At 36.1% G+C, this 19,452-nt stretch overlaps 1 protein-coding gene across 4 annotated transcripts; it reads left to right on the top strand.

The window, feature by feature from the left end:
* The first annotated feature begins 648 nt into the window (after positions 1–648).
* Positions 649–18,562, top strand: faima (Fas apoptotic inhibitory molecule a). 4 transcript variants are annotated; one of them, XR_007935520.1, is made up of 7 exons: positions 673–934; positions 5,013–5,076; positions 5,673–5,808; positions 9,542–9,770; positions 11,914–11,963; positions 17,117–17,787; positions 18,349–18,562. XR_007935520.1 is itself a non-coding variant. In XM_028806576.2 (7 exons), exons 3-7 carry the CDS (start codon positions 5,033–5,035, stop codon positions 17,264–17,266), a joined length of 609 nt encoding a protein of 202 aa, XP_028662409.1. In that variant the 5' UTR covers positions 692–717; positions 853–934; positions 5,013–5,032; the 3' UTR covers positions 17,267–18,562. The 4 variants fall into 4 exon arrangements, 3 of the variants coding, with proteins under 3 accessions (XP_028662410.1, XP_028662408.1, XP_028662409.1); XM_028806576.2 differs by having other exon boundaries at positions 692–717; positions 853–934; positions 17,117–18,562; XM_028806577.2 differs by lacking the exon at positions 5,013–5,076 and having other exon boundaries at positions 649–717; positions 853–934; positions 17,117–18,562.
* Positions 18,563–19,452: the final 890 nt, after the last annotated feature.

Below are 19,452 nucleotides of genomic sequence, written 5' to 3'. Positions count from 1 at the left end.
ACCATAGCTGTTCTATTTTGCTATGTATTTCAGAATCATGGTACTATATACCTAACTTCAAGGGTAATATCATTCATTTTAATAATTAAATAATTATTAGGGCACAGGTTTGATATCTTCATGAAGATACAGACCAAAACCAACCTGACTACAATATTCACACAGCCTTCCTTGTGTCAATAATAGTTTCAGATACAGAGTAGCAATCACAGTAGCCATCCAGTATTAGGATTGCTACTAGGAGGTGCATTCAGAAAAAAAATTAAATAAACCATGTACCGGATTAGAGTATTGAACCAGTCTCTGTTTTTGACTGACCTGTAACAGATTAGCACCTAGTACAGCCTCAAGAAATAAGCTTATTTAAAATAAAGCACATTTCATGAACGATTTTATTGTAAGCAATACCTTGTGAAAATGCTGGAAGTGAAGAATGTCAGATATTAAAAATGTTTTAATATTAAGCTCTCTGTTCCTCGTCATTTTTCCTGCAGTAGATTAAAGTAGCTCGCAAAATGAATAGTTTGATTAATCGTTCAATTTTGCGATTAAGAAATCAATCAGGTTGCCATCGAGTCAATCCAAATTCTCGCGCCATTTTTTAAACATTGATCTCTTTCTCGCGAGAAACAGCGTGACCAAAGCGTGGTGACGCCGCTCTCCTTAGCTGTTGCTTCGCTTTACTCTGTGTTGCAAGTAGGCCGAATGGAAGGCTGGGTAAAGACGCTTACAAATTGACACGTTGCATCCAGGGAAGCAATAAGTGCTAATGCTTGACCTGTTTACTCACCGTGTAATTTCTTTACATTCTTCCACGACTTTAATAAAATCCCTGCGTTTTCTTACAAATAGGACAACCTAACTGGAAGGTGGTTGGCTTCACGGCGGTTCCCATAGCAACAGGTCGGCGGCTCCCTTACCAGAGGACAAACAGGTAAGACGCAGGAAGGCTCGCCTTCGTTACGGTCCTTCATGCGTATGATGTTGTATTCTCAGTCCACGTCCACCTACATCCAATGGACAAGTCAACGATCAACTCATTCGTGTTTTCTCTGTAATTTATTATACTTCACTGTGTGTTTTTTATTTATTTAGTTGCATCTTGAAGTAAACGCGTTTGTTTGCAATGAAAACGGGACGCGACATCTGCACGTGCAACTGGTTTAGAAAAGAATTGCATTGACATTAACTGGATTCCGAATCTATTCCACCTCCATTTATTTTAAAACAAAGCAGTTACTTTTAACGTTAAAATAAAACTTTGGAAGGGTTCCCGAATAGCATAACTCACCTTGACTCCTCCAAGTGTATTAACAGCCGTACGGATGAAAAACCATTCAGCCTAAATTAAAGCTTTGCCAGTTTTATCAGATGAATGTACAGGGTGGCACTGTGGCGCAGTGGTTAGAGTCTTAAGTTGGCAAGCTGGCCTTGTCGCAACGCGGTTTTTCTCCCCATGTTTGATTTTTGGTATTTTGATATACTTTGTTAATTCCCTTGGGGAAATCGTTTTTCCGTATGACCTTTGGGAGCGTAGGGTATTGTGTGTTGTTGGAGATTTATGACATGAGGAGCATGCGTGGACACGTGTGTTCGTCCTGCGTTTGTGTACATCACTTCCAGGGTTAGATCTTGCATTGTGTTGAATTAGTCGGCCACAGCGACCCATAACAAGATTACTCAAATTCGATAATGGATGGATGAAGTGTATGTTGTACTGAATATGGAGAGTGTGGATATGGATTTCCACTATTTGCTTATCTCACTGTATCATTTGGGCATGTAGAATAATCTGGTTTAAGATCTTCCCTGTTTTTTGACAAGTTTACAATTATATTATTCAATTCAGCATAAAATAAATTGTTTCATTATTCCTATTACAATCTGATATCATTCAATATTTTCAATTTCTGTGAGTCACTTATAAGATTCAGATGTTTTGTTCCTTAGTAAGACAGATACCTGTGCTTCATTAAAGTTAGAGTAAATAACTGTTATTTTGAGTGCTTCGATAAACTGGATGGCACAAATATGTAACCACAGGCAAGGCGTTTATTAAATAAAATGAATTTATTCTGTTTTTTTGTCATAATTTGTTAACTTGTCTATGCATTATTTAGCTACATATTTTAGAATCATGGCACTATATACATTTAATTTCAAGGATAATACTAATAATTTTAATCATACTTGATTTTTTAAAAGCTAAGTAGTGTTGTGTGTGTTTGTTAACCAGTGCATTATTGTATTTATTGTTTGTTGTTGGTGCAAGACATTCTAAAAGCCACTCAATCCAAGCAAGTCAGGGTTATGGGATGGCAATTGGTATCACTAGATGCTAGGCAGGAAACTATCTTAAACAGGGTGCCAGGCAATTGTAGAAACTGCTCATGCACACAGTCACTTTCACAAAGAGCCCATTTGGAATAAGCAGCCAGACTAGCCTGTGGTTCTTTGAGAATATGGGAAGACTCCCAGAGTGCCCAGAGGAAATCAGTGTAGAGAAGGGGAAAACATGTAAACTCCACACATAGAACAGCCAGGTGTCAGAGTCAGCCTTGTATGCTGGATACATTGCTATGTACTGCACCACTGTGTAACCCTGAAGACACAATAAATCGGAGAAAGGAAGCAATCTGGCTACATAATATATAAATTAGATCAGAACTGCAAACGTTTTCTGCATTTGACCATTAAATATGTGAAAAGGGTAAATCACTTTAAAGAATGCAGAATGAAGACATAACTTTTCTTGATTAATTTCCCTTTTTTAAGCAGAATGATACAAAATATAAATGAATAATATTGCCACCATTTGCTGTTTTTGGCACAGTATATAATTTATAAAAGAATGTAATATACACCCATTGTTTGACACTTTTCAGTTACTATGGTCTGATTGCTTCATCTTTATCACTATTAAATGTATTTTCTAGAATATAAACATTTTGATAACGATTTTTGGCTGTATAATTCTCAGTATACTTCTCAATAAGATCCAATATTTCTTCTCCAATTTTAGTAAACATGATTTCTTAAGGAAGACGACAGTCCATAAGCTGATTTAATACAGGTTCTGTTAGAAAAAAAAAGTTTAAAATATTGAAAATACTCAAGCCAGTTCTGTTTCCTGGCTGAAAGTCAATATTGTGTCTATGAAAGCTCCGGAATTTGAAAAATTTCAAAAAAGCTCTACTGCCAGATGGTTGCTTGTCTTTTAAATTACATCGTAAATAATTTCTTGTTTTTTTTTTTTTTTTAACATCAACTAATATAAAACAGCACTTCACGAAAATGAATGGATGAATACATTTCATTCTTATTTGCATATTTTAAAATGTTCCTGTTTTCATATTTGTGCAATTACCGTATGTTTACATATGGAATGTTTTAAAGCGGTAAATGGGTACAACCTGGTTTTGAGACCCACTTGATTAGAATGGTGGATCAAATTTACTATTACTATTACTTCTTTTAAAAATTAAAAACAGCCAGTCAATCTTCCTACCAAATTTTAAATAGTGTGTCATTCTACAATAGCATATCGATTGATATGAGAAGATGAGAACTCTTTAACATCATCTCTCTTTTTGTATATTGAAAAATTAAAGTTTGAAGTTATTTTTCAGAAAGACAAATTGCAACAGATCAACAGTAGTAAATCATGTGTTTTCCTTTCCAGTTTGCTCCTGATTTTCAAGGGCTAGGGATTAGAGTTCATTTAGAATATTTGAAAGATTTTGATGAAAACAGGCCATTCAGTGCAACAAAGCTCACAAATCCTATTTTCTTTTTTTTTCCCCCCCCCCCAAAACATCAGGTATTATTTTGAACATCTTAATCTTTATTTGCCTAAATTAAAAATGGTGAACTCCTTCAGTCTTTCTTCATAAAAGTCACATTTTTTAGCATATTGTTGGCTGCTAGACTTACCGGTGCTATAGTGTTCCTACACCTTTGGAGGCTTATGTTCTAGTGACAGCCTAAAAAAATAGCACTTTTTTTTAATGAGGAAGCATGCTAAACTATGAGTTACATTTAAATTTGCCATAATATCAGTAGCTCTTATTTGATGATTATAGTTAAAGTACTCTTAAATGCACTTAGTAAATTCATATGTTTATACATCATTTATACATTTTTAATTCTGTCTCAGAAACCAGGAGAAGAAACTAATCATTTTAGCTGTTTATTTTTATATTTTTGGTGGAAGTGTGTTTTTACTTTTAATATAAAGTGAACAATACAAAAAACCCAACCCTAACAAACAATCAAAAACCTTACTAAAAACAATTAGGATTGGAATGGGGTGGTGGTTTAATGTCAGGCGATTTATGCACAGGTCTGATAAACGGTCTGCATCCTTCAGCTTAAGTCTTTTGATATCATTGAAACACTTTTTTCCCTGAAAGTATTTATTTTCACTTGTTTTAGCTTGAATTAGGATTCTCTGCTACATCTCCACAAGCCTGCTACAAAAAACATCTCCAATCTTCATGGTACATTGGAATCTATGCTTCATTTTCCGACTGACAGCACCTTGTATTTTTGTATTCAGACCAAAATACACTGACACCCTCCCTTTACTAATGCATAGTAGCAGAGCAGCAGCTCTTCCATCTAATTTAATGTTATTGAGCATGGTTGGTCTACAGGGACACCTTCAGGAAAGCTGCCAAAATGCAGATTAAAGGCTAAATGATCAGAGACTTAAGAAAAAATCCTAGGCTATGGATTGGAAGGAAACGGAATAATGCAGTGGAAAATATTATGTAAGGCTTGCTAAAAGATGACTACAGTCCATTTCAGTAAAGTCAGGTTTCACTTTATGTAACTGTAAAATTGTTATTAAACATTTGCTCTTAACAGAACAAAACAGATTAATGATAAAAAAAACGTAGAGTATAAGGAAATTGAACACGATACAAGCTGGTGATTTCTACTACCATGTGAAACTGTCAATCATTTCTTTTTCTGCTTTTTCTGCTCTCCTTCTCTGCTAATTGGATTAGGCAGTAATCATTTGCTTGCAATGGCTTCACGAGAGGAGATTACTATTTATGAAGATGAAGTGAGGTAAACTACATTATTTCAGCATTATTGTAGATTTAAAACCTGTCATTTTTCTTATGTTCCTTTTCCTTGCTATCTCTTTTAGCTTTTTGGTGTAATGGAAAGAATATAAATTAAGTAAACAAATATGATCTGTATTTGGCACTTTCATTTTTAAAAATGTTTATCTATCTCAGAATACTGACATCTGTGAAATTATGAAGTTTTAATTAAATGAATTCACATATATTTTATTCTTCACATGTGCTAAGGATGCATTATAGATAATACTGTCAAGTAGGACACCACCAGCTTGACTTGTTTAGATGTGTACTTGTTTTGAGTTCATGTTGCAGAAAGTGGAATGCTGAGTGATAATGAGCCTAACTGCAAGTCATTATATCCTTAAGTGCTCTTGACCAAGCCTGTAACGGTAAGCTTCTTAAAATAGCAATGAAGCTGCTGAATTTGCACATCCATAACTTTGAAAGTCTATTCTTAACATCATGTAAGCAAACGGTGTGTTTTCACTGTAAAGATACATACTATTGTGTACTGTTTCCATACTGCCAAAGCTGATGTAAATGACTTCAGTGTTCCTCTTTACAATTCTTCCTAAGGTCGCATTACGGGCATCTGGAGAAAATGACAGACTTAGTAGCAGTTTGGGAAGTGGCTTTGAGTGATGGTGTCCATAAAATTGAATTTGAGCACGGTACTACCTCAGGAAAACGTGTGATCTATGTGGATGGAAAGGTATGACAGATTCTGCTGCTTCCAGCATTCTGTGTCAAAAATGTAACTTTTTTCTGTCTAGTAATACTGATGGTATTTGTTTTGATGGCAAGTGTCTGATGGAAATAAATACCATCTTCACCTCTCAAATTCATTTTTAGTGTTAGCTATATCTATTTAATGTTCTTTATCAAATCATGAAGGTATACAATCAAGTGCAATTCATATATAGATATTATATTTTTGTATTAAAATAAAGTATTACCAGTAATAGCTCTCATTACTATTGATTTTTACACAGTTTAACTGTTTATTAATATACAGTATCTGCTTTATTCCTGCAAGTAGAAAATAAGAAACTATAGTAACAAAATTATGTAATACTAAGGTGTTGTACCGTGTTTGCCATTATGGATTTAATGAGAAGTCAAGCAAAATGACACCTTTTATTGGCTAACTAAAAAGATTACAATATGCAGATTTCTAAGGCAACTCAGACCCCTTCTTCAGACAAGATAAAGGAGTCAGAGTTGCCTCGAAAGCTTGCATATTGTAATCTTTTTAGTTAGCCTATAAAATGTGTCATTTTGCTTGACTTCTCATAACAAAATTATGCAAAGATTAAGTTTTACCCAGTGTAATTAAATTCAGTTAATTTTATTCTAAAAAGTGCAGTTCTGCTTGTAAGCCCACTATACTGAACAGTATTACAAATGTCCAGCTATTTTTCAAGATCCTTTTTCCAGTTCATAGTGATGGACAAACAGCATTTTCTAGTACCATGTAGGATATGATTGGAACCAGACCATGATAGAACACTCAGATTCAAACCCACACTACTGTATATCAGGCCGGAACAATCGGGTCACTTATCATCATGCACCTAGGAGGAAATTTGAAAAACCTAGAATAAAGAATGGGCAAACTTTGAAACTCTGTACAGTGACCAAGCTTGGCTTCAAACATATTCTTCTGGCGTGGTGAGACATCAAGGTCTACTGCTGTATAACCATGTCACTGTAGCCAACACCATTTACTAAAACAGTTTAGTATAAAATTCTTTTTTACAGATGTAGCCAAGTTAAACCATACAAAGCTGCATAACACAAAATGACATACAGTAAAACACAATCATAATTTTGAACACAGAAACACTCTTTAATATCAACATAGAAATATGCATATTTCTTCATTTTTTTTTTTCCTTCTCTACCAAATTCCCCAAATCAGGTAGCCACACAGCTCCACTACAGGAAGAACCAATCTTTAGCTTAAAATAGCTATAATCAACTATTACTGTTTGCAAAGTCGTGTTTTGCATGTTGTATTTTACGGAAACAATGCATTTACAGATACCAATAACAGCTTCAAGTTACTATTGTGATGCATCATTGTTTTTGTTGGCAGAGTCATGCAGTGGTGGTGCTTCATGGGTTCAAACTCTCTGCCCTGTCATTGTCTTGGGTGGTGTTCCCATAGGTTCTCTGATTATTTATTTATTTTTTTTTCCTTCAGTTCCCCTAAAGATGTATTGGTCAGGTCGATTGCCGAGTCTACATTGGTCCTTTTGTGAGTGAGGGAGAGTGTGTATGTGTGTGTATATGATAGATAGATCTTTATTGTCATTGTCACTTTTACAAAGGAACAACGAAATTGAAGGTGCAGTCGACTCAGTGTGAGGAATAAGAGTTAAAAAAAAAAAACAAGAAGAGAAAAATAATAACAAACCGAATAGTAATGAAAGTACTTTACAAAATATATGTTATATATACAAATTGCACTGGTTGACTTAAGGTCTATATTGCACATTGGGAGAATGATATGGAGCAGTTTTATTCTGAGTTTTGGGCCATGATTGCTTTTGGATAAAAGCTGTTTTTAAGACGGTTTGTCCTGGTTTTCATTGCTCTGTATCTCTTGCCCGATGGCAAAAGCTGGAAGAGGCAATGACCGGATTGTGATGAATCCTGTGAAATGTCTATTGCTTTTTTGTGGCATCAGGAGGTGTAGATTTGTTCCAGAGTGAGGTGGTACAATCAGTTGTTCTCTCTGCTGTCCTGACAACCCTGTGGAGCGCTTTCCTTTCTGAGGAAGTGCAGCTGCCGTACCACACACACAGTCCGTACGTGAGCACACTCTCGATGGAACAGTGATAAAAGGCAAGGAGCAGATTTTTGGGGAGATGATTCTTTCTGAGGACTCTCAGAAAAAACAGTCTCTGCTGTGCCTTCTTCAGCAACTCCTTGATGTTGGCGCTCCAGGTCAGGTCATCCTCCAGCTCAATCCCCAGAAAACTGAACACCGGGACCCTCTCCACACAGGCCCCATCAATGATGAGTGGCTGGATGTCAGTTTTGTTTTTTCTAAAGTCAATAACAAGCTGCTTCATTTTTGTGGTGTTGAGGAGTAGGTTATTGGCTCTGCACCACTCTGACAGCCGCTCCACCTCGTCCCTGTATACCAGCTCATCCTCCTTTTCATATGCCTGTGTGTGTGTGTGTATATATATATATATATATATATATATATATATATATATATATACTAGCCATGTGCGCCCAACTACGTTGCACGTGTTAAAGTTGTCTGTGAAGGGCTCCCTGTTTAAACGCGGCTGCCAGTCGTGAACTGGGCCCTTCGTCGCACAGCATTCTGATTTTTTATAAGGGAAACAAAATTACAAAACAAAACCCATGGACATTGATTCGATAGGAACGGCCTACTCGGAATCACTATCCGAATAGTATTTATGTGGTGGTGTAGGAGCATTTCTGCTTCTCTCCGTTCACAGTCCGTCTCGTTTTCACGACGCTGTCATTTCCTCTCACGATCTCTTCTCAACCTTTCTCCAATCTCGCAGGTTGCTTTGTGGCAATCCAAAGAGTAAGGCAATATACACGGAGCAATGGTTATAAAAGGGGGTCACATAGGTATCCAGGCTCTTTAAAGCATAAATAGGGATCACTTCACTGACATGTGAGCAAGCCAGGGTACAACTGTGAGACGCGCAGCACTCGCCGGCTACAACGTAACAATAATAATTTCCGCAACGTGCTGTTACGTTGTCATTCATTTTACCCACTATCTTTCTTTCATTCATATGTTACGTAGGCACGTACCTTTTATCTTCGGCAATCTCATTCTCTAACCAGGCCTCAGGAGCTAACCAGCGTAACACTGTCCACCACCCGTTTCGTTATGCCGGCACATTGTTGACATCCGTGAGTAACAACAACGTACTAAACTGGAAGGTGGTCTACGCATGCGTGGAATTCACGGACAAACAAAGATCAAGATCCAAATGAAAATTATATATAAAGATTAGGTAATTTAAAGCACAACAATTTGTTTAGTTTGAATATCTGTGTTTTGAGGTGTGACTGGAGTACTACAGTCTTCAGTAGTATAAGCCTGGAGGAGATTCTTAATGCAATGCCTATGTTTTAGCTGTCTCTCTACTGCCATCTAGTGCTGCTTCTTCTAATTCATTCGCGGACAAACAAAGATCAAGATCCAAATGAAGATTATATATAGAGATGTGTGTGTATAATATACCCTGCAATGAGCTAGCACTCTGTCCTAGGTTGTTTTTCACCTTGCATGTGGTGCTGTAAGGATAAGCTCTGGCCTCCTGAAATTCTGGCTAGGATCAGACGAGTTTCAAATCATATGTATGCATCTATGTATCTTTCTGACTTATAATAAAATATTGTTTTAAATAGTACTGTGTATGTCTCATTAATGTCTTTCACAGGAAGTAATGCGGAAAGATTGGATGTTTAAACTGGTTGGAAAGGAAACCTTTACTGTTGGAAGAACTGAAACCAAAGCCACTATCAACATTGATGCAGTTAGTGGCTTTGCCTATGAATACACACTTGAAATTAATGGAAAAAGTTTAAAAAAGTATATGGAAAATCGTTCCAAGACAACTAATACATGGATACTTAATCTTGATGGAGTCGATTGTAGAATTGTATTAGGTAAGACAACATCATGACGTTTTCATCTTTATCTTGCTAACCAAGGATCATTCATAAACACCAAAATACTTTTAATGCACACAAATAGTGTAAGTTCTCTTTAGACACATTTAAAAAAAATATTAGACAAATGGCTTTAAATACCTTTAAAATCGTTAAATGCAGAATTTGTGTGTGTGAAATGTTTAACAATCCCTTGATTTGAAGTAATTTTATTATTTGAAGGTGTAGAAAACTGCTCAACATATTCTATGGCCTTTATGCCGCAATTCTGTCCTGTTTCCTCATACTATCATTCCATTATTATTTTATCCATTGAGCACTTATCATCAAGGTTTTGTTCACCCAGTATTCGCATGGCCTCTCTTTCAGCATGTTCCTTAACACAGAATAATTTTGATCATGACCTCATCTAACAACAATTGAGTTGGTATACATGACATTTGAGTAGGTATGCTGCCCTTTTCATGCACATTGGATTCTCGTGCAACTTTCTCATCATGTCCCTCAGTAGCAGATTTTGTATGTCTGAAGTATTAAATGTAGCTGCCAGAACTATTTTAATCATTATTTTATCCATCTCGTTATATACTTTTTTTCCTCTCCCATCAGCAGACTTTGTATCACAAGTGTGAATAATTAGGGTTTCAGCACAAGGTAATCTTATTCTACGCACAGTATATAGTTTAAAACACTAAGAAATATTACATAAATGTACATTTGTAACTTTTTTATAACTATTCGTTTAATAGATTACTCAGAATCACAGTAGATTTGCATTAAAATATCTTTAAAAATCTTTAGAACACGTTATTTTGGGATTCATAAAGTTAAAATCCATGGAAACCCACAGGTATGCAGCATATTACAAGAAAAGGAAAAAAAAGTAAAATTTCATTATAGTGAATATAGTGGAAATCCTGTAGTAAACCAAACTCTAGTAGGTCAAAAAATCATTATAATAAGTACTCGGGTAGTCGAGGCTTTACTGGGTACTAGATCAGGAAAAATGAATCAATTCCAAAACATCATGCGTCAAAGACTGAAGAGACAATGTTTGGAAACAACAGAGAAAGTATATGTTTTGGGATAATTTCTTTTTCCTGTTGTCTGACAACCTTCTAAGTCTAGAAAACATTTGGCCAAGGGTACAAATTATTCTCAAAAAATCAAATATGAATGAAAAATTCTGGTCAAAAGATGAATTATCCATGCCTGTAATGAAAAATTGGATACACAAAAAAGCAAAGCCAACTGGCATGCCAATAGCAATAATACCATTCCAAAAAATGGGACTAAAAGTTTTTTGGCAGATTTAAAAATTTAATTATTAAGACTCTGTTAAGCACAGCGGCTTTGTTCATCTTTCGAATTGTACGTGAATATGCATATTCTGTTTAGCAGCCTAACTTCTGTTATCTAATTAATTTATTTACATCTGACCAATTTACCTTTTAAGTGGGTGGCTAGTTGCTTCCAGATGCTTTCTGACATATACACTATTGCAACAGAGAATGACTGATGTTTGGTTACAAGATGATGTCCATGTCACGAATGTACAAGAAAATTATAAATGCTACTGCTTCCTGGTTGTGCTAATTGTTGCTACAGCACTATGCCTTTATTCTGCTGCTCTTGAAAATCTCAAATGCTCATTGTGGAGCCTTTGGTGCCAAGTATATGGGGGTATTTGTTTTGTACTCGTCTATCTCTGTCATGGCATGAGTATGATTCTCAATAGAGACCCACTGGCTCATATACAGAGGTTTAGCATCTTATACCAATCATTCAGTGCACCTTATCTCTTTAAATGCATTATGACCTGTTTGTTTTGTTTCACGGTTGTTCCAGTCTCCAAGATATGGAACAGGGCTTTTAATTGTCCAGTTAAAGCACCATTGTTTCTAATTTGAGGCAGTTAAATTCTCCAGACCTGGCTGCACTAATATTTATCTAGACGTGCTGTTTGTAGGTTTAGAATTGTGGTATACACTTCGTTTGAACCCTAACTGCTCAGAGCTTTTTGTTCATTGAAAAACAATTCATATTTTGTATATTTTTCTTCTGTTTAGCATTTTTCATTTCATTTTTTTGCAGTTTGTATTTTAAAACATTCTTAACAAATATTTTATTTTCATAACAGAAAAGGACACTATGGATGTATGGTGTAATGGGAAAAAAATGGAAACAGCAGTAGGTGATCCTTTTTAATCATTTTTTTCAACAGTATTGCATAAAAATATTTTTTGTTAGTGCCCTTTACAAGAACATAAAGTGGGTATACTTGAATTGCTAGGCATCTCTGCATATATTTATTCCTATCCTTTGACAAACTTTATGGCTATTTAAATTAACATATTTATTTTTTCCAACAATTACTGCCACTTGTTGCTTTGCATTAAAGTGTTTCTATTGTAAATTTAAGACTATTATAAGCATAACATGATTTTGTTGTATTTCATGCAATATTTTAATTTGATTATGCATTTTATAGTGACTACTATCCCTGAGTTTTTCAAATGTACATAATCATTTTGTTTTATTCAATAGAGGCATAGGCTTATTAATTTACCCAGTTACTCAGTAAGTCCGCAGTAGGGTTTTGTGTGTTCACTTGTATGTAGATAACCGTAGTATATTTTCATCTTTCACCTGTTTCATTATGTATAGCATACATCTTTAATGTACGTGTCCTATCCAAGAGTTTATTGTGAGGAAAAGCTACAAAACTCTTGACACTGAAGTCCATTGGACAGTTAAGAAAAACACAGTCAGATATAGGCAGAATGTGCACATTCTACACAGAGAATGGTTGGGGTGGAATTATAACTCTGGAGCTGTGATGCATTGATTTCAACCACTGCCCCACTATTATGGGAAATAGATAGTGACGTTTACAGTGCTCTGAAAAAGTATTCATCCCCTTCTGTGTTTGTCCTGTTTTGAAGAATTACATTTTGGAATTAAAATGGATTTTCATTTAGATTTTATGTAATGGAGTTAACATTATAGTCCATTGTTGAAGTGAAAGTGAAATGCCTATATGTATATTAAAAAAAAAAAAAAAAAAAAAAAAAGTAAAACCTGAAAAGTTGTAAGTGCATATGTATGCATCCCCTTTGCAATGAAACCTTTAAATCATATCTGGTCCAACCAGTTAATTTCAGAAGTCATATCATTAGTCAATTAGGGTCCACCTGTGTGCAGTCTAAGCGTCTGTCACATGATGTCTGTATAAATAGACCTGACTCTGAAACACTACTAACCAAGCAACATGAAGACCAAGGAGCACTCCAAACAGGTCAGAGACAAAGTTGTGGAGAAGTATTGATCAGGGTTGGGTTATTGTTTTGTCTTGGTAGAGTAATATATTGCTGTACTTTCCTCTTTTGTATTATTAATATGTAGCCTTTGTCAGAATACCTCTAATCTCACAGACTTACCACTGTTTATAAGGTATTATAGTATATAACTTCTCCCCACCTTCCCTTCTACATTTATAACCTCAGGCAATTAGGTCTAGTAAAAGACGAGCAGGAGTTAAGTTACAATTTAAACAATGTATTATTAGTAATATTCATAAATAATAACAATATGCAAAGTACATTTGAATATTGGCAACCATACAACCTGATAAATTGTGATGTGTAGTTTCAGGCGGCACACAGACTTGTTACTTAAAAATGTCTCTAGTTAAGGCATCATTTGTGGTCAGCTTTCTTCAGAACAGGCCGCATTGCCTGTCTCAATATGGCTGCCGAGATGTGCTCTTCATTGTGTTGTCTTTTTCAGTTCATGGTGTTTGGTCATTCAGCAGTTTGGTAAGAGAGAGAGTGAGGAAGTGAGCAAATTTATAGATTCTCTGTCCAACCCATAGAGCAAATTGTACGTCATGGTACTTAAAGGCTTCTGATACAAGCCAGTTCCAAACAACCATACTTCAGACCAATGGGGGAATAGAACACCTTCACACCTGCCCTCCAAACCATATGTTAAGGTAAAGCTTGGCAGTTAGGCAGCCTGGCTTTCCTGTGGGGGTTTGACTGAGAATCCTGCCGAGAAACACTTGCCAAACTGGTTTGAGGCACTTCCCCCAACCCTATCGTAAAATTACAAAGAGACTCAGTCGAAAAAGGGGGGGGAAGGGGTTCTTAAACCATCACACCATTGCTGTTATTATCAATAATGTATCACTAATATTACATTGCCTAAGTTACAAATAAAGACATACAAAATATTTGTTTATATGTAAAATCTCACATCACAACACTCCACCCCGGTAAATCTTTTGTACAGTCTTCATATGTCATCAGACCTGGTGGTTCAAAATGAGACAAGTCTACACCTTCCACTAAACTAACCTATAGTAATTTAAGTCTATTGTGTGAATTCTTTTCTTAATCCATACTGGTTTTGTGTCTAAATGCTAATTAGACCCCTGTCCCAAACTATCCATTTAAGCATATGCAGCTGTACAATTAACATCAAAATTTGAAAGGTAACATACCACAGGTGCCAGTACAACCACTTCTGCCCAAGTGAGAGCATTATGTGCCTTTGCATAAACTGTTCACAAACCAACATTTGTGGCCCCTCTTCACGCATTTGGGGTTGACTTAGTTGCCTCTTGTGCTTTTACTACCCATGGTGCAACCAGTGACAGCCATCAGCCTTTACCAGTTTAGGCTGGCATCACCACCATGAGACATCACAGCTGTGCAGCACTCATCGTTCCCCCTGTAGGCCACCCCTAGAGTTGTTTGCTCACCATATGCATACTAACTGTGCTAAACACCTCAGTTCAGAATTGGCCCACTGGTCCTGTGCCTGTACCACAGCTGACAACCTCAGCAGGGCTTCCATATTTTCCCAGTAAAACTATACCTAAATGTCGGAGCCCATATGACTTGCAAATGTACCAGCTGCACCTGCTCTTTTGAAAAGTTCACCAATTTTCTTAGTATACCTTTTCTTAATAATAGTATTAATTATCCCACTTAATCAATTAATACCCAGAATCTATACTTCAAAATTAATTCCCTTATTTTGACATTCCTAACTGGTTTGTTCAGTTTCCACCCTTTGGAATATAAATTTGCTGCAGTAATGAACAAACTTTTCCTTTTAAACTATAGCTATTGTGACTAGTCCCATTATTATTGCATGGCTTGTGGATTTGTTACTCACTTAAACCCCAGTAAGTGTCTTTTTCTTGTTGTCTCTTCAGTTCTTCTTCATGTCTTTGTCTTTAGTCTTTTCCTAGCTTCTTTAGGCAGGTCTGCAAAATGGAAGGTGACAAAGCAGTGTCTGTCCATCTCATCTTCATCTCGACCTGGTGCCAACACTCCAACTTTCCTTCTGAGCAATGTGCTAGTTGTAACCCGATCTCCTGCACGGAGTTTACTCTGCTAATTGCCTTCACTATTTATTACCTGCACCAACACAAAGTCCGCAAAACCTTACAATAGCACTATTGCAAAAGATCAGGAAATTGAAACAGAAATAACTATTTTCCTTTCCTGTCTTCCTGTGCTACTCTTTTTTTTTTTTTTCCATTGCCTGTGTGTCCTTTTTTTATTTTATAGTAACTGCTACCTAAAAGTGTGGGCTAAAACCTCTCCAGAATCCAAGTGCTAAATCCAGTATCTCTCCTAAAACTGGCCTTTTTTCTTTACTCAAGACTAGCTCACTTTTCTCCATTTTATTGCATGGAGTCCCATAGGCTGTCTTTTTAAACAATTGGTCAGTCAGGTTTCGAATTACTGAACCTAAGTGTGTGAACTTTTTAATTACTGCCGGGACTAGCAGAGCTGTTAGGACATTCACACCTCTGTGTATTCCTGACTTGCTGCCTGAGCTTGTAAACCTTCCTGTGGCACCATCCCCCATCCTTTGTTCTTTGGCTTGCCCTGTTTCATTCAAAACCAACTGCTAAACTGGTGCACTTTCTTTTCAGCCATTCTTGCGCTAGCACTTTCAGACCTTTCACACACACACACCTGACAAAAGAGGGCTACCCACCAAAGCCTGCAGACCAGGCAAGGAGAGCATTAATCAAAGATGCACAAAAGAAACCAAGGATAACACTGAAGGAGCTGCAAAGATCCACAGCGGAGATGGGAGAGTCTGTCCATAGGAACAGTTTAAGCTGTACACTCCACAGAGTGGAGCTTTATGGGCAACTGGCTAGAAAAAGGCCATTGCTTGAAGAACAAATAAATACACAAGTCTGGAGTTTGCCGGACAGCATGTGGTGGACTCCCCAAATATATGGACGAAAGTTCTTTGGTCAGATGAGACAAAAATTAAACTTTTTGGCTATCATGAGAAACGCCATGTGAACACCATTCCCACAGTGAAGCACGGTGGTGGCTGCATCATGCTCTGGGGATGATTTTCATCAGCAGGGACAGGAAAATTCGTCAGAATTGAAGGACAGATGGATGGCAGTAAATACAGGGCAGTCTTGAGAAAAACCTGTTTCAGTCTGCCAGAGATTTGAAACTGGGACAAAGTTTACCTTTCAGCAGGACAGTGACACCTTACATACTGCTAAAGCTACACTGGGGTGGTTTAAAGGGAAACCATTAATTTAAATGTCTTGGAATGGCCTGGTCAAAGTCCACACCTCCATTCCACCAGCATAACTCATCTAACTTGAAGGAGCTGGAGCAGTTTTGCTTTGAGGAATGGGCGAAAATCTTAGTGGCTAGATGTGCTAAGCTAATGGAGACATTCCCCAAGAGACTTGCAGCTGGGATTACATCAAAAGGTGGCTTTACAAAGAATAATTTGGGAGAGATGAATACCTATGCACACTCATGATTTCATTTTTTTTTTTGCTTCAATTATTGTTTGTGACACAATAAAAAATATTTTACACCTGCAAAGTGGAGGGCATGATGCTTAAATAAAATGTTGCTAGCCACCCCAAAAATCCATTTTAATTCCAGGTTGTAATGCGACAAAGCAGAACAAACACCGAGGGGGGTGAATATTTTTGCAGGGCACTGCATATGCTGTGGAGGTTTATTTTTATATCCTTGCAGAAACTGCATCCCTCTTGCTGTCCACAAAAAGCCATTCCCCAGATTCAGAACAGTGTTTCTGCCATGGATGAGTTTTCTGCAGGAGAGCCCAATGCAGAAAAATTATTTTTCCTTTATGGCTGTGGAAAGAAAAGTTAAGCATTTTTTTTTCATTAATTACTCAGTCTTTAGTAATTGTGTTGTTTTCTTCTAGAGCAAAAAAGTAGTTTAGTGGCCAAAAATTAGTAGTAATTATATCATTTGATTATTAAAAAAATTAAACTGAATTTTGAAAGTCTTCAATGTTTTTCCCCTCAGGGTGAATTTGTTGAAGATGGGACAGAAACTCATTTTACCATTGGAAACCACGACTGCTGCGTTAAAGCTGTAAGCAGTGGCAAGCGGAGAGAGGGCATTATACATTCTTTAATTGTGGATGATAATGAAATTCCTGAGTCAACTGATTGATGTTATTTCTGACGGCAAAATAGACCAGCTTTTCCATGTTCTTCAAATGCTGTTTGTTTAGATAAAAAGAAACAATGTAGCATGTCAAATTTTCCCAGAACTATCAACACACAAAGAAATCTCCTAAGTGATACAGTATAACAAGTAATTCAGCATTGCTTTTGGTGGTTCTGCATTAAATCCAGTGAGAAATCTGGTTTTCTGCACAGCATGAAAGTTTGTGTGATGCAAGAAAGAAGGGAATTTCAAGGACCGTTGTCAATGTAACAGATATGAAAGTATAAAATGAAAGCTACGCCATTTTCTGCAGTGCAGCCAATTTCATATCTAAAAATTGGTAAGAGTAACAGACGAATGAATTCTGTTAGGATACCTCAAAAATCTTCATTATTTCACAATGTTATTTCATCATAATTTAGCAGTATTCAAATGTGCTGCAGAATCTGATTTGTTGATCTTGATGTGTTATTTTTGTTTTAATTATTTAGATAATTTACAATAATGGTACCATGCCCTGAAAGGTATGTATTTCCTACTGTAGTTTAGAAGCTACTGAATATATAGTAAAGATGAAGTTACTTTTGAGATTTACGCATAATTCGCTTTATTGCAAAAGATGTTTTGCTTTGAATCTGTGTCATATATTTTATGCCATTATTTGGGATTTCTCAGATATTGAAAGAATATACTACAAAACCAGAGAAAATATTTTGATTAAACATTGTGTGTGTTTGTGTCATTTGTCTGTTAGGTCTATAATACAACTATGTGTAATTTTTAAATATATTTTTAATTAAGTCATTTTAAAAGAGAAAGCAATAACTTTTTATTGTTCTTTTACCCATTTTTGGGGTATAGTCATCACCAAGTATAACATTGTCGGTAAAATATAAACGCATTGAATACTCTATATTTGTTAATGGAAACAGACATTAGTAATTCTCACATATATTTATTTATTTGCATTGTAATCAGTGGTATAATTATAATAATAATTTACACCGTTAATTCTGATTATAAGTTGATCACCAGAAATTGTGTATATGGGTCACAGTGACTTATTTAAAAAATTATATTTTTAGGAATTGTTTTTCTAACATGCAATACAGTATGCTGTGAGAAATGTGCATTTTATGCATGCACTGAAAACTGTTCTGCATAAGTAACCACTGGACAAGACTTGCTGCATGGAAATTGACTGTTAATGTGAAGAATTAATCCAATTTAATTTTTTCACTTTAATGTAATATTTCAAAGTCAGTTTGGTTGGTTATCATAAAATATCTTTCCAACACAGCTTGTGAATGTCATTTTTTTATACATATACAAATCGTGCTCTTTTACTGAATCTACATCATGCACCCTTGAACTAACTGGTTAGTTTTTAGCAGTGTACTAATAGTAAATGTAACTTTAATACCAAATGAAACAAACGTGGTCTGTGAACTTACTCCTGTTAACTCTTTGTATGATCTACAAGTAGTGCTTTACAAATCATGGCAGTGGTAGACCTCGGTCAATGGCTACTTTGTGTAAAGTTGCACAACCCCCAGAGGGTCTAACTGTACTTCATACTCGGCTAGTACACATATACAGACAGAAAGAGATCAAAGTATTGTTTATGCATTTCAGCTGCCCAGTTGTATCATTTTGTACCTTTGGTCTATTTTTATAATTTTCAACTTTCATTTTTTTATTCATAGTTAAGCTGTGAACTGCATAAGATCTACTGAAACTATGCCACACTATGCGACCCAGTGTGCATTAGAACATAGGAGCAGTCTAGACGAGAACAGGCCATTCAGCCCAACAAAGCTCGCCAGTCCTATCCACTTATTTCTTCTAAACAAAAATCAAGTTGAGTTTTGAAAGTCCCTAAAGTCTTACTGTCTACCACACTACTTGGTAACTTATTCCAAGTGTCTATGGTTCTCTGTGTAAAGAAAAACTTCCTAATGTTTGTGCAAAATTTACTCTTAACAAACTTCCAACTGTGTCCCTTGATGAACTGTAACATAACAGTCTCGATCCACTGTACTAATTTCCTTCATAACACTGGTCAATAAGCATTTTGCTACTGGGATTCTTTTACCTGTACTTTAACAGATTTCACTTGCTGACTCCAAATCTGAAAACTCTTCGTCCAGCACATCCCATTTTTTAGTTATGATGTTCCAGGTCTTGGA

The sequence above is a fragment of the Erpetoichthys calabaricus genome, chromosome 8 (assembly GCF_900747795.2).
Source record: "Erpetoichthys calabaricus chromosome 8, fErpCal1.3, whole genome shotgun sequence".
NCBI lineage: Eukaryota > Metazoa > Chordata > Cladistia > Polypteriformes > Polypteridae > Erpetoichthys > Erpetoichthys calabaricus.
The sequence above is the reverse complement of the archived record's forward strand: the minus strand, read 5'-3'. Positions and strand labels throughout refer to the sequence as shown.

Excerpts from the sequence above, each read along its gene's own strand:
- faima (XM_028806575.2), top strand. The coding sequence starts at position 5,033 with ATGGCTTCACGAGAGGAGATTACTATTTATGAAGATGAAGTGAG. Across the intron at positions 5,077-5,672 it reads ATTTATGAAGATGAAGTGAG|GTCGCATTACGGGCATCTGG; the intron begins GTAAACTACATT and ends ATTCTTCCTAAG. Across the intron at positions 9,771-11,913 it reads CGATTGTAGAATTGTATTAG|AAAAGGACACTATGGATGTA; the intron begins GTAAGACAACAT and ends TTTTCATAACAG.